This window comes from Mchenga conophoros, linkage group LG18 (genome assembly GCF_057382185.1).
Source record: "Mchenga conophoros isolate Kocher_MC1m ecotype Shallow Benthic linkage group LG18, M_conophoros_male_GT1.1, whole genome shotgun sequence".
In the NCBI taxonomy this organism is placed as follows: domain Eukaryota; kingdom Metazoa; phylum Chordata; class Actinopteri; order Cichliformes; family Cichlidae; genus Mchenga; species Mchenga conophoros.
Genome location: NC_140543.1, coordinates 9789552 through 9802191, shown reverse-complemented (window position 1 = coordinate 9802191; position 12640 = coordinate 9789552). Strand labels below are relative to the sequence as shown.

Genomic DNA, 12640 nt, shown 5'->3' with positions numbered 1-12640 from the left:
CACATTCACACCTAGTGACAATTTGGATTAATCAATTAACCTATCCCCACAAGCTGCATGTCTTTGGACGGTGGGAGGAAGCCGGAGTACCCGGAGGGAACCCACGCAAACACGGGGAGAACATGCAAACTCCACACAGAAAGACCCCGGCCTGATGGAGGAATTGAACTCAGGACCTTCTTGCTGTGCGGCAACAGTGCTTAACTTAAAACCTGGCACATCCCTGCAGCGTGTCCTTTAAAAATTTTGAGAAACTGCACAAGTATAGGACAAATGAAGAGGTCGCAGTGCAAAAAGATACCTGCAGCAGATGAACATTATGTAAAAGTCACATCTTTAAAAAATAGGAAAAAATCCAGCGAAGACCTGACACAGGACCAGAAAGATGCATCTAGTCCTTAAGCTGATTCCTGTTTGCCGAAGCCACGTCAAAAATGTTCTCGAAATGATATTGGCAAATGAATGTGCTAAGTTACACAAAAAACTGGACTGAAAATCTGTGAAAAACATGCCTGGATTTGGATCCAAATGAGAAATTTTTAGTTGAAATTTTTGTCATGATGCACAGTCATGAAATGTCAGGAAAGAGGTACAACAGTGAGTCCCCACAGCCATCTGTAAAAAACACTGTCGTAGTTTGGAGCTGCACTTCAGACTGTGGTGTTGGGGATCTTGTCAAAATTGATGGAATTATGAAAGCAGAAAAGATTTTGATCCACCATGCAATACCATCTGGAAAGCATCTGATTGGCAACAACCTCATTTTTCAGCATGACAATGATCCCAAACACACTGCCAACATAGTAAAAGCAAACCTGGATAAAAACAAACAAACAATGGAACAGTATCAGTCATGGATTGAGTCTCCCAAGGGCTCAGCATTATTGAAGCAGTGTGGGATCATCTTGACAGAGTATCGAACAAAACACAGCCAACATCCAAATAAGAGCTCTGAATGTCCTTCCAGAAGCCTGGAGAAACTTTTTCTTGAGACTACTTGAATAAATTACAAGAAAGTGTGCCTGAGAGAGTCTATGTAGAAGAATAGAGGTGGTCATACCAAATATTGACTTTCAAGCTGATTAGAATTATAGTATGAGCTTTGTTTTTGCCTTGCTTACTGCATTTCCATCTATGTTTGCATGTCTAAATAAACTGCTGCACCTAGTTCCCATTTTCCTAGCAACATATAAAGAAATAAGATGTGGATCAAGACTTTTGCACAGTACTGTAAGCTATATTACGCTTTGGCTACAAATATTTGGTCTTTTTAAGAAAACTGAACTACAGGACATGGACGGCCTTGTCCGTTAACAAGCCACAGGTTAGTAATCTTGTAACGTGTCACCTGCTGTTTTCTAAACATAGCCACAACCTTGCAGACTTAAGGAAGCTTGCAAGCATTAGGTCAAGGTTATGTCAGGCTTTTAAGCTGTAAACATGTTAAGTGAAAAGTCTGGGGAGAGATTAACTCAGTTATGTGACTTGAAGAATAGAAATGTAAAGCGATTGTGAGCACTACCCCGTGTTCCTGATCAAATAAATGGGAACTATAATAGAATGTAGCGCACAAATCCTTTTCTCTTCTATTAGAAAGTTCTTGCCGCTGGGCGTCAAGGAAACACAGTATAGAATTTGATACGCTGTTATTCTTTTGAACCTGACAGGATGTGACCACAGAGAGAAAAGTGTGTATCCTGGAATAGAGTGTGACATTCATTGAGTTTGATTGGGGCGGGCGGTTAAAAAGGAGGACAGGGAGCTGAGTGGCTGGGTGTGTCGGAGGAAAGGTGTTGTTGCAGTGATTGGGTTTTGACTGACAGCTGCAGGGGCAACCTGTATCTGACTCGATTGGACACTAGCTCATCCACAAGCAGCGGTGCACATAACTGAGCACACTCCCCTCTCTCTCCCTCACACACACACACACTCTTGTTTGCGCTCCCCCTTTCTGTCTTAGTCATTCTCTGCTTGTCACCATATCTTTCTGTCTCCCCTCTGCCCACGCTTTTCTCCGCTTACCTCTCCCCTCCTGTCAGTTTGTTTTCCTTTCCTCTCTACCTTTATTTTCTTTGCCTCTTTTTTTCTCTCTTCACTTCTTCTGTGTGTGTTTTTTCCACTGCCACTCAGCAGTCATTCTTATCTAAAGCCTCTCCATGTACTCCATGTAAATTTTTACAGTGGGTGATCCCAATAGGAGCACCCTGAACGTTTGCCCTGTCAAAGCCATTTCAAAGTAGACACTGCAGATCCATTTATTATAACAGAACAAGACTGTTCCTTATGCAGAACAAACATGATTCAGTGGACGGTTGAAATGTTTCCCAAACAAATGGATTTCTAGCATTGGTGGTCCCCTGACTGTGGCACACTCTCCATGCCTTGCTTCCATGCTGCCTATAATTTATCCACAACCATGCTGCCTGTTACAGCACGTACATGCAATGACAGTCACCTCCTCCTCCCCCGCCCCCTGTGCATTCCACCTGCCAATCAAACTTACCAGCTAGTCTTCTTCCTAGCCACTCCTGTGATGAGCTGACAGGGAAAGAGAATGAGTAGGGAAGGGATGACAGCAGAGTAGAGCGGGAGTGAGAGTGAGGAGGGGAGGGATGGGGGGTTTAGAGGGAAAAGGTGTGAGGAGAGATAGATGAGAGTTATAGGAAAGGACGAAGTTAGGAGGAGGAGGTGGAGGAGGAGGAGGAGACCAAAGGGTGGAGGCATGACAAGGCGGAGAGGCGCGAACGAGCTATGAGTGACAAGGCGGCAGAGAGATACGTGATGATGGAAGGATGGAAGGAGGAAGAAGAGGGAGAAGAACTACAGATCGATGGAGATTCATCTATAATGCAGAAAGGCCAGGGGAAAGTGCATTTGTGTGGGCAGGATTTAAGACGCGGCTTGCAGTTTGTTTCTGTGTGCATGCGGGTATCAGAAAAAACATGTACACGCTGTATCAGTGAACACACCAGAGCTTGTTTGAGCAGATTTTTGTTTTTGTCCGTGTGTGCTCGCACACAAGTCCTGTTTGAACTAGAGACCATTTGCACAAGAAGGCATCAGAAACCGAACATGTTAATTTTTGATTGCTTACAAGTGTTTCTGTGTGTGTGTGTACTTACTGTGACTGCTGTTACCCGCATAATTAGTGTGAGTGTGCGTGTGCTTTTTTTATTATACGATTGTGTACCTATGCTGTGTGACCTGACACCTTTACAGTGAGAAAATGTGACAGTATTTACACGCGTGTCTGTTTCATTGTATGTTGCTCTAAAATGCCTCAAAATTCGATTGAGGTCCTCCACACAACCAGGGTGAGAGCTTCGATTACAGTAAAGCCAGCCTGAACTGTTCATTACAGGCAGGGCTCCCATCCATATATCTTACAGTAAAACAGGCCAAAGTGCTATATAAGAGGCAGCATTTATCTGAATGTGGTCATGAACTCGGGTTTACTAGACAGGAATCATGTCAAGCAATTGCACTTACTTCAGAAAAGCTACAGGCACTCCACAAAAGGCATATAAACCCTGAATTAACTGTCAAGAAAAAAAAATGGTAGCACATGTTGAAATTTTAGAAAATATTTCTGCTTTAATGATCATTGCAAGCAGGAAGAGGTGCAAGGAATGCGACTTAAAAAGTATTTTTTGACATCAAATACAATGACATCTCGCACCAAGAGTAAAAGCTGATGTCTCTTAACCATGACCACTAATGATTCTATAACCAATCGTAGCACTGTTACATCTTTATTTAGTCCATTTTAGCCTGCCTTTTTTATTAATCCTTTATTTATCCAGGCAAAAAAATCTCATTGAGATTAAAAATCTCATTTCCAAGAGAGACCTGGCATCATGGCAACAGAGACCTGGCATCATGGCTTTTAAAGCCCACAAAGTAGAGATCAGAGTAACACTTACGCAACTTTAATACCAGGGTGGAAGTGTGAAGCTAAGTGGTTGCAACACCTTTAACTTTGGGTTTTTGTTTGTCAGCGACTGATCATATTAGTTTTAAAAGCTTTTCGGTAACTACAACAATAGGTGAATCCATTAGTGTCGACATTCAGCGGTGATCCTGCTGTCTTCAGTTCAGTAAGAGTGAATTCAGCCTGTTGCTCGGTCTAACCTGTCAGGATCAGTTGAGCACAAAACTAGCAATTATTAGCGTTGCATAGAGAGATGGTAGTTCAGCATCCTGTTATGTTGGACTGAATTATTAGTTACTGATAGTTAAACCTTGAAAAAAAAAGGTGCAACTTGATTGCTTTACCGCTCATTCAGCGGGATTCTTCGGTTCTAAAAGAGTCACTGTGATTGTCGTTTTTGTGATGTTTTTGTGTCTTTCACAATCATTTTTTTCTTTGTTCTGTGACACACTGTGAATCACAGCTCAGCATACAAGAGCGCCATCAGTCACAAGTGGGAGGAGCTTTACTGCCAATTCAGTCAATGACAAGGTTCACTCACTCCAGTCATTTAAAAATATTTCAGCTGTGAATCATTGAGTTTGGGCAAAGAGGAGAGCCTTGGTTTTCTCGCAAGCTGCTGGAAAATGCTGAAACATGACCATGACATTATGTGCTACATAGTTAAACCAGATATAGGATATTGTTTGGGATAGTATCTTTTTTATTCACTTTTTAAAATATTGTTGTTCTGACTAATAATTGTGCCTCGAACGGGGTACGTGTGACTGGGTGCAAGTGGTGTCTAGACTCCGGCTAAATCAGAGAGCACTGTATGTGTTTAAGCACTGAGGAATCTGTTTGTCTTACTCGGGGTTGCCGTTGCCGACACACCGAAGAGAAAACTTCTCCCCCTCTCTAGGCAGAGTGCTCTCAGGGTGTATCATCACGTTCGGGGAATCTGTAAGTGTACGACAGACACACCCACAAATATACACAGAGACACAAATTAAAGTTATATAACAGAAGACTTGTAACCGTGCGAATATGCACAATCCCATTCATCCCCATCTCCATCTCCTCCCATCTGCATCCTGTAGGCGTCACCATCTCTCTGCCTCCCACTATGACATAACCCCTTACACAACATCACTTTCCACCGGCGATGCAGTACTGTCATATTTCCCACAGGGTGGCAGCAGTGACACAGACTCCATAACTCCAATTATAGTTTCATTTTAGATGATAACCCTCTCTCCTTATTCACTGTGACTCAACTCTGGCTAAGTGCACCAGCAGAGGAAGGTGAATTTCCTGTGTGGTCATGATTACAGGCAGCTAATGTGGAATTATTGGAGCAAAGATCAAACCGAAAAAGGGGAAAATGGGCTTATACTGCCCAATAAAAGAAAAGGTCAGGATAGAAATAAAGAAACAGAGCAGTCTGAGGTTTTCCACTGCTTCTCACCCATCCCCGAGTAGCTTCTGTACCTGCCTTCCTTCCCCCCAATTTCCCAGTTGACTTACACAACACCCGCAGAGCCTGCTCGCTCCTCTTGTCCCCCGGAGAAAGAGAGGGGTGGTTGACGGCGCAGGTGATGAGCGTGTTGTCATCGCTGGCGCTCACCTCCAGGGTGAGCTCGCTGCTCACGTTGTACGTGGGGTTGCCATCAACAGTCTCCACCACCTGTGGACCGCCTGAGGTGAAGAGAACAAGAAGAATACGGTTAGGAGGAGAGCGCCTGCATCTCAACCTGGCACTGGTACAGTAGTCTTGAACAAAAAATTCACACAACTCACAAGCTATGACACAGAAAAGGACTTTGCACTGTAATTAGGATGTGGCGGTTTCATGTGCAGAACGACAATGACCCCCATTTGTTCCCATTAAATGAAAAATGCTTTTGCAGTTACCTTGTGCCCTCGGGTGTTTTGTTCTGCGATGTATCATTTTGTTCCGCATACACTGTATGTCTGACAATCCATTTCAAACCATATTTTAGCAATGTGAGAAAATATCATTGTTTTCTCTCGTCATCATCATTTCTTTTCCCTGCTGACTCATTCAGCAATGCATAAATCATTCTGTCCAATAAGACTTCACATCACAGAGAATCTTTGTGTTCAAAATAATTAGCTTATGGTACCTTAACCAGAGCAGGCATTAGTGAGTCGACAGAAAATTACTCAACAACACTTATAATTGATCCATATTTTAAGTGATTAATCAAGCCAAATCATTGCACATGTTCTTCTTTGTCAATAATAGGATGTCAATCGAAGACATCTTCTTTCCACTGTTTGAAAATAGTCTTATAATTGTTAACTGCAGCACCACATTTGTTCCATTTTGCAATCAACTACTGTGGTTGTGGTTGAATTTCCTCAAACTCATCCATTGACAGTTGAACACATGGAAACTGTTTCTTCTGGCAACACTTCCTTTAAATTCTCATGTAATCAAAACACATCTCAAAGCTTTGTATCTATCTTCACATGTGTTTTCTGTAAGGGTAAAACTTGCACAATGGCAGCTCCAAATTTCAGCTCTCTTCAGCACCCACAGCCACTGCAATGTAACATCAGTAAACTGCACACAGCACTCTCATGTTTACTAACCAGGCCAGTCTGTGATGTTTCATGCTGAAGGACACCAAAGGGACAAGAGAGGCTAAAGATCTAATGCTGCTAAGTCCAGCTTTCTTTGGACTCGCTTGCTCGCTGTTGCTTAGGAGACGGATTGCATTGCATATGATTTGATCCATCACTGTAGACAGACAAGCAACTGTACTGAAGCAAAGAATTTATCCTGGCAAATAAAGAGCATCTGCAACATCTTCCACACAATCTGTTGAAGCTCTATTTCTCAATTTAAAATGATGAAACAGGTCAAATATTATAGAAAAACTTTTAAGTAACAATATGCTCCGATTTGCATATACTGTAGAAACATTTCAAAAGCTGTTATACTTCTTTCCTTTAAATTCATGGAAGCTGCCACGAAAAACTGTGCTGAAGAAGAACTGGGCAGACGTGCCTGCGCCTGAGCGAGCAACAGCAGCATCGCTGCAGTCATAGTATGAAAGCATAAACACAGTTGAGTTGTTGTCAGCCAGAAATCGCATTCTATTGTAAGAAGAGATATCAAACTGGGTGGTCAGACCGTGAAAGTGGTTGGTGAATCTGGGAAAGTGGACCAGAACCTTATCATTTACTCCTGCATGGGTTGACGCACACACTCACACATGCATGCACAAGCATGGGCACATGTAGGTCAAGCTCATGAATAACATATACACAGCGGAGACAGATAGTGGCAGGAAAGAGGATTGAAAAACACACACCTGTTTTTTTTTTGTTTTGTTTTTTTCCCCCACTGTCTCACACTTTCTCTCAAAACCTCAGATATTATAGACACCTCCCTCTCTTCTCCTTCCTCCCCCAGAGAACTCTTCAAATACCACTGAATCTAATGACATCTCTCTTTTTATTACCATGACCAGTCCTCTGACCCACAGAGAAAATTCGTTTACTTTCCAGGTGCATTTCAATAATCGTATGCCACTCTAAGGAGTCACTTTCTGTCTCTCTCACTATCTTCTCTCTCTCTTAATCCACACACAAATACAGGCAGTATATTGCCTTTATTAAAGACCACAGGTCTCCAAAACCAGACTTGGGAATGGTGAAGCCCTATTTGTTTACTCCTTGACTCTTGTGTACAGTATTTTTGAATTTGTGCAATTGAGTTTTGATACGGTTTTTGTGCCCAAGGGGTCATGGTACCGATTCAACATATTCATTAAGGAAAAAACAAGATGCAGTCAGTTTAAGTGCTTTTTCCCTAGACAGCTGTGATGCACATTTGCCCATAATTCACATTTCCTCAGTTCATTATTAGATAATCAGTGCAGATTTGCATGTCAGCTGCTGCAAGCAGAGCAATAACCAAATCAGACTGGAAAATAGCAAAATATTTTGCTACATTGGATTATGCATCAGCTAGCATATTCTAAAGGGTCAGTTTACCAAGAACCTGAAAATGGCTATAATTATTTAATAGTTAAAACACTTTGTTCATCCCTTTGAATTCAAGTCTTGGTTGTTTTATTTCAGAGAGATTGTAGCAACATACAGAGACACTCTGAAGTCTTTTTAACTGTAACACATAAGCATATCCATGCAGATCAATTTGTTTTGTCCCCTTGGTCTGTGATATTCATCTTGAGGACTCCTGTCTCCATCCATATAATGTGAACTTTAATAGAATCTGGTGCACACAGCATTAGAGAGCGAATCTAAAAAGAACAAAAAATTCTCCGCAGAAACAAGGTCCTCGTTACTGTTTCTCCAATTAAAGTGGTTCATAGTGGAATAACTAGGATGTTATTTCTGGAAACATAGGTCATTGTTAAATTTTTTAAATATTTTACTTCTGACTGCTGTGGGCATGAAACTCTATTCATCATCACCGAACTGAAGATGAGACAGAAATCTTCAGACAAACTCAAAACCTGAACAAGATAATGGATATAATATGTACTGAAAGCTGCTATAATGAGTACTTTTTCTATTAACAATGGCCTACATGACTCTGTGATTGGGGTGGATTCTAGCAGGGAAGTCTCTCCCACAATCTGGGAAGCATTCAAAGCTTATCTGGGGTGGGGTGCCTGTAACTCAGGCTGTAGCCAAATATCATCAGGAAACGTACCCAACTCCAAGTTGCACTCCAATGTATTCACTGGAGTGTGAATGTTAGATAGAAAGCACTTAAGCATAGAAAAAAAAAGTAGTTGTATGAATGGGTGTGAATGGATGAATGACGCAAGTTGTAGAAAGTAGAGTAGAAAAGCACTGTATAAGAACCAGTCCATCTATCTTGGAGAGCAACTGGTCAACATGGGAGAGTAATCTGTTGCTATAGTTTACCTGAGCATTATGGCTATTGTGAGTACCAGTGTTGGTCAAGTTACTTGAAAAAAGTAATCAGTAACTAATTACTGATTACTTCCCCAAAAAAGTAATCCGGTTACTTTACTGATTACTTATTTTCAAAAGTAATTAATTACTTAGTTACTTGGTTACTTTTTAAACACACGATTTACAACCAGAATAGATACTAAAGCGATAGCTCTATCAGCCCAATTCTACTTTTTCTGCATAATCCATCATACAAAATGTAATCAAATGGAAAAGTCTCGTTTTTTTAAACTTGTTTTATCAGTTTTAATCTTTTAACTTTATGCATCAAGCAAAAATTTAATTATATGCACCATTCTCTGACTTGAAGAAATTAGTTTAACATTTAAACCTATTTTCTGCACATTCCAGCACATAAAATAAAATATTTTTTGTGTTTACACTCAGTCTTTCAAATAGATGCAAGTAAAACACAGGAGAAAATAAATAAAATCAAAGACTAGCGGTCCTGTTGCTCTATTTTCACCTGTAAAGCAGGAGTGGGGTAGGCGGAGATGTGCTCTGGTGCAGGTGTGCCGCAGCGGTAGGGATGGGTATCGTTTAGGTTTTATCCGATACCGGTGCCAAACCGGTACTTTTGAAACAGTGCCGGTGCTTAAACAGTGCTCGAACCGGTACTTAAACAATGGAAAACACAAACTTTGTCCTGAAACCTCTCATGTTTAGCTGTTTTTTTGTAAAAAGATAACAATGTTAGTCTTCTTTGCAGCTATAGGGCATATATAGTATCACTCTTGGCTGGAAGCAGTGCTTAAACAATGGACAAACACAAACTTTGTCCAAAAACCTCTCATGTTTACCTCTTTTCCACTTTTCCTTTGGTCATTTTAGCCTTTTTTGGCCAGGGTGAAGGGAGTATCTGCGCATTTCTCGGCTTTTAACAAAATGCTATATGTCGCCAGGTGTTTCATCAGATTCGAGGTGTTACCTCGTGTTACCTCCTTTGCACAGCATCACAGTATCAGCTTAAAGCACTTGTTGCAGGCTGCTGAGTTTGCATCTTTTCCTGTGAAGTACAGCCAGACTTTGACCGCTTCGCCTTGGCACCAGATACCGGTACCCATTCCTACGCAGCGGTCAGTTGAAGAATCCGCAAGTTTCTCTGTGAATTTCCCATTACGTCGTTGCGCACTCGGAGCATGTTTAGGGGGTTTTTTTCGGTGTAAAAAGAAGTTTTCTTCCCACGCACAACGGACGCTAATGTTTTTGTCACTTTTTATGGAATCAAACTCAAAGTAAGGTCAGTACTTCCACGCTTTAAACGCTGCATGCTCATACTCTCTCCCGCACTCGATATATGATCCATTGTTGATCTGCACACAGCTGTTGTCACAAACTGTTAGTTGTAGGCCTGAGAGTGTGTGTAATTGTTTAGAGAGAAAGGAATTTATGGACACTGGGGGTCTGCCTGCCATAGAAGGCGACAGGAAGCTACAGTTGGGGGTTGCTGATGCTGATGCTTGTACCTTTAATAAAACTCATAATTGTTATAAACTTAGAAGTAGGTTTGTAGGAGACTCTCCACCTTATCTGTAAATGTAAGACAACAAGAGGCCAATGGCCCAGTGGATGCAGAGTGGGAGTCTCAGTGTTTGTAATATGTTAACTCTGTTTTCTATGTTGTGTAGAGGAATTTGGTGTAGCTTGGGTGAGGAGATTACATTTATGACCGGCAGGAAGTCACGTACACAGAGACACACACACAGTGCTTTGACTGTTATGACGCACCCACACCCACATGCACACTCACTCACGTGCACTCACATAGACATACGGGTACGCGCACACACAGGCACTCACGTGCTCGTGCATACACACAGAGACACAGAGTTTGCAGCACACCGTGGGGGTTTTATGACGGGGTCGCGTCTATAAAGCTGACTGTAACAAACAAAGGAGTGGAAGATTTGCAGAGGGACACCGGCCTTGCACATCTCCCCTTCTAGAAGATGCATGCTTAAATGAAGATGAATGAAGATGAATAAAGGTTTTGTGAAAAAGGACTACTGAGTTCCGGTGCCGTCCCGGAATAAAAGAACCGGGGTGAAACTGATTTCGTAACACTATGAAAGCGAATCCAGGTTTGCTATTTCTTTTGGCTCCATCAACCAACATCAACTTTCTTCAGAGTTCGTTCTTCTTTTCCCCTCACTGTTATGGTGGTTTCAGACAGTGTTCTCAATCTTTGGGTTTGTATAACATCAATGAGAGGAGATGTCCTTAATATGGTCACACCAAGCACAGCAAATCTGCTGTTAATGATGGGCGACCAATGAGCAGACATTTGGCTTAATGAAAGTGGCAAAGAGAGCTAAAACAGCTTGGTTCAGACAGAAAGGCAGCACAAGTGTCTGGTATACAGTAAGAGCTAGCTCTAATTTCTTTATATTTTGCCAGGAAAGTGATAAATAAGAGCAGCAATTCATTAAAACATGTGCAAACTTAAGTGGAAATACATTATATAAGGCAAAAATAGAGTACGTATAATCTCAACAAGCCTGAAAGTAAATATTTGGTATAACCACCATCATTCTTTAACACTGCCTGAACTCTATTAAGCAAGCTTTCTTGCAATTTCTTTAAGTAGCCTTCATAATAATGAAGTAAATGATGAAGCTCTTGCCAATTAGGTGCTTTCCAGATGGCATTGCATGGTGGATCAAAATCTTTTCTGGCTTCATAATTCAATCAGTTTTGGCACGATCCCAAACACGACTGGCTGAAAAGCAGCTCCAAACCATGAACTTGACAGTGCTTTACGCTCACTTTTGCATCTCTCTCCTGACCAATACTGATGAACATTAAGACAAAACAACTTCAAATTTGGATTAATTACATCATTAGAACTGTTGCCACTGATTTAGAGTTCAGTTCTTGAGTAATTTGACCTACCTCAGCCTGTTCTCCACATTCCCTTCCATGAGAATGGCATCCTGTGAGTCACCCTGCTGCTAGCATTTATGCCCGTTATATATTACATGATTCATTATAATTAACAACAGTTTAAAAGTTAATGTCACAAAATACTTCACAAAAACACAAAATAATTACAAAAACATCTCATACGATCAAAGTAATGCCTTTAATGACTGCTAAATCTTTAAACTAAATCTTAATATTCAGTGTTAGGAAAAGTGTGTGCAGCATTCTGCTTCATTAATATTTAAGCTCAACGATACTCCAGCACCTGCTAAAAATTTCATGGGATACCGACACTTTTCTATAGAACTCGTGTTCCTCGATTAAAAAAAAGGTGGCCAATCGGCACATCCTTGAAACTAACTTCCCCCAAGGTGGTGATGCCATGCAGATGAGGTGGTGGAGCTGCTGATGCATCAACCCTCAAGCGTCCAATCTGCTATAAAATAATCATATTATGAAAATCAAACAACTGGATGCAGCAATTACTGTGACCAGCGTGTTTGGGACTTCATGGCTAAAGAAGCGTGTTTGTGACCAGAAGGTCCAGATTAGAGCGGAAAAAATTATTAAATGAATCCATTAGTTCATGGACCAAATGTCCCAAAATCGCTGCTTTCGTAATCAAAGAAATGAAGCTGCCAGTGAGATTAAATTGTTTTGTTTGTTCTAAAGACAGACTCGACTGTGTGGTGTCCTTTAATTATTGCGCTGGGAAAATGTGATATTATCAAATCAAACTGTGACTTTTTTTGTTTGAAAAAAAATTCCACTGATAATAAATAAACTGATAATTTAACATTTGAAAACATTAACGGAGGAAAAACG

The 12640-nt window shown here is 41.1% G+C and overlaps 1 protein-coding gene across 5 annotated transcripts in view; it reads right to left on the bottom strand.

Annotated features, from left to right (window-relative positions):
• cadm3 (cell adhesion molecule 3) overlaps window positions 1–12640 on the bottom strand; it is a 112686-nt gene that overhangs the window by 16553 nt on the left and 83493 nt on the right. For all 5 annotated transcript variants that reach the window (XR_014889614.1, XR_014889615.1, XM_085255755.1 and 2 more), the window contains exons 6-7: window positions 5438–5608; window positions 4781–4871 (exon numbers count right to left, since the gene is read on the bottom strand). Coding sequence is in view for 3 of the 5 variants with exons in the window: in XM_085255755.1 (XP_085111881.1) it covers window positions 4781–4871; window positions 5438–5608 (262 nt within the window). In the remaining 2 variants the exon portion in view is untranslated. The remainder of the gene's footprint in view (window positions 1–4780; window positions 4872–5437; window positions 5609–12640) is intronic.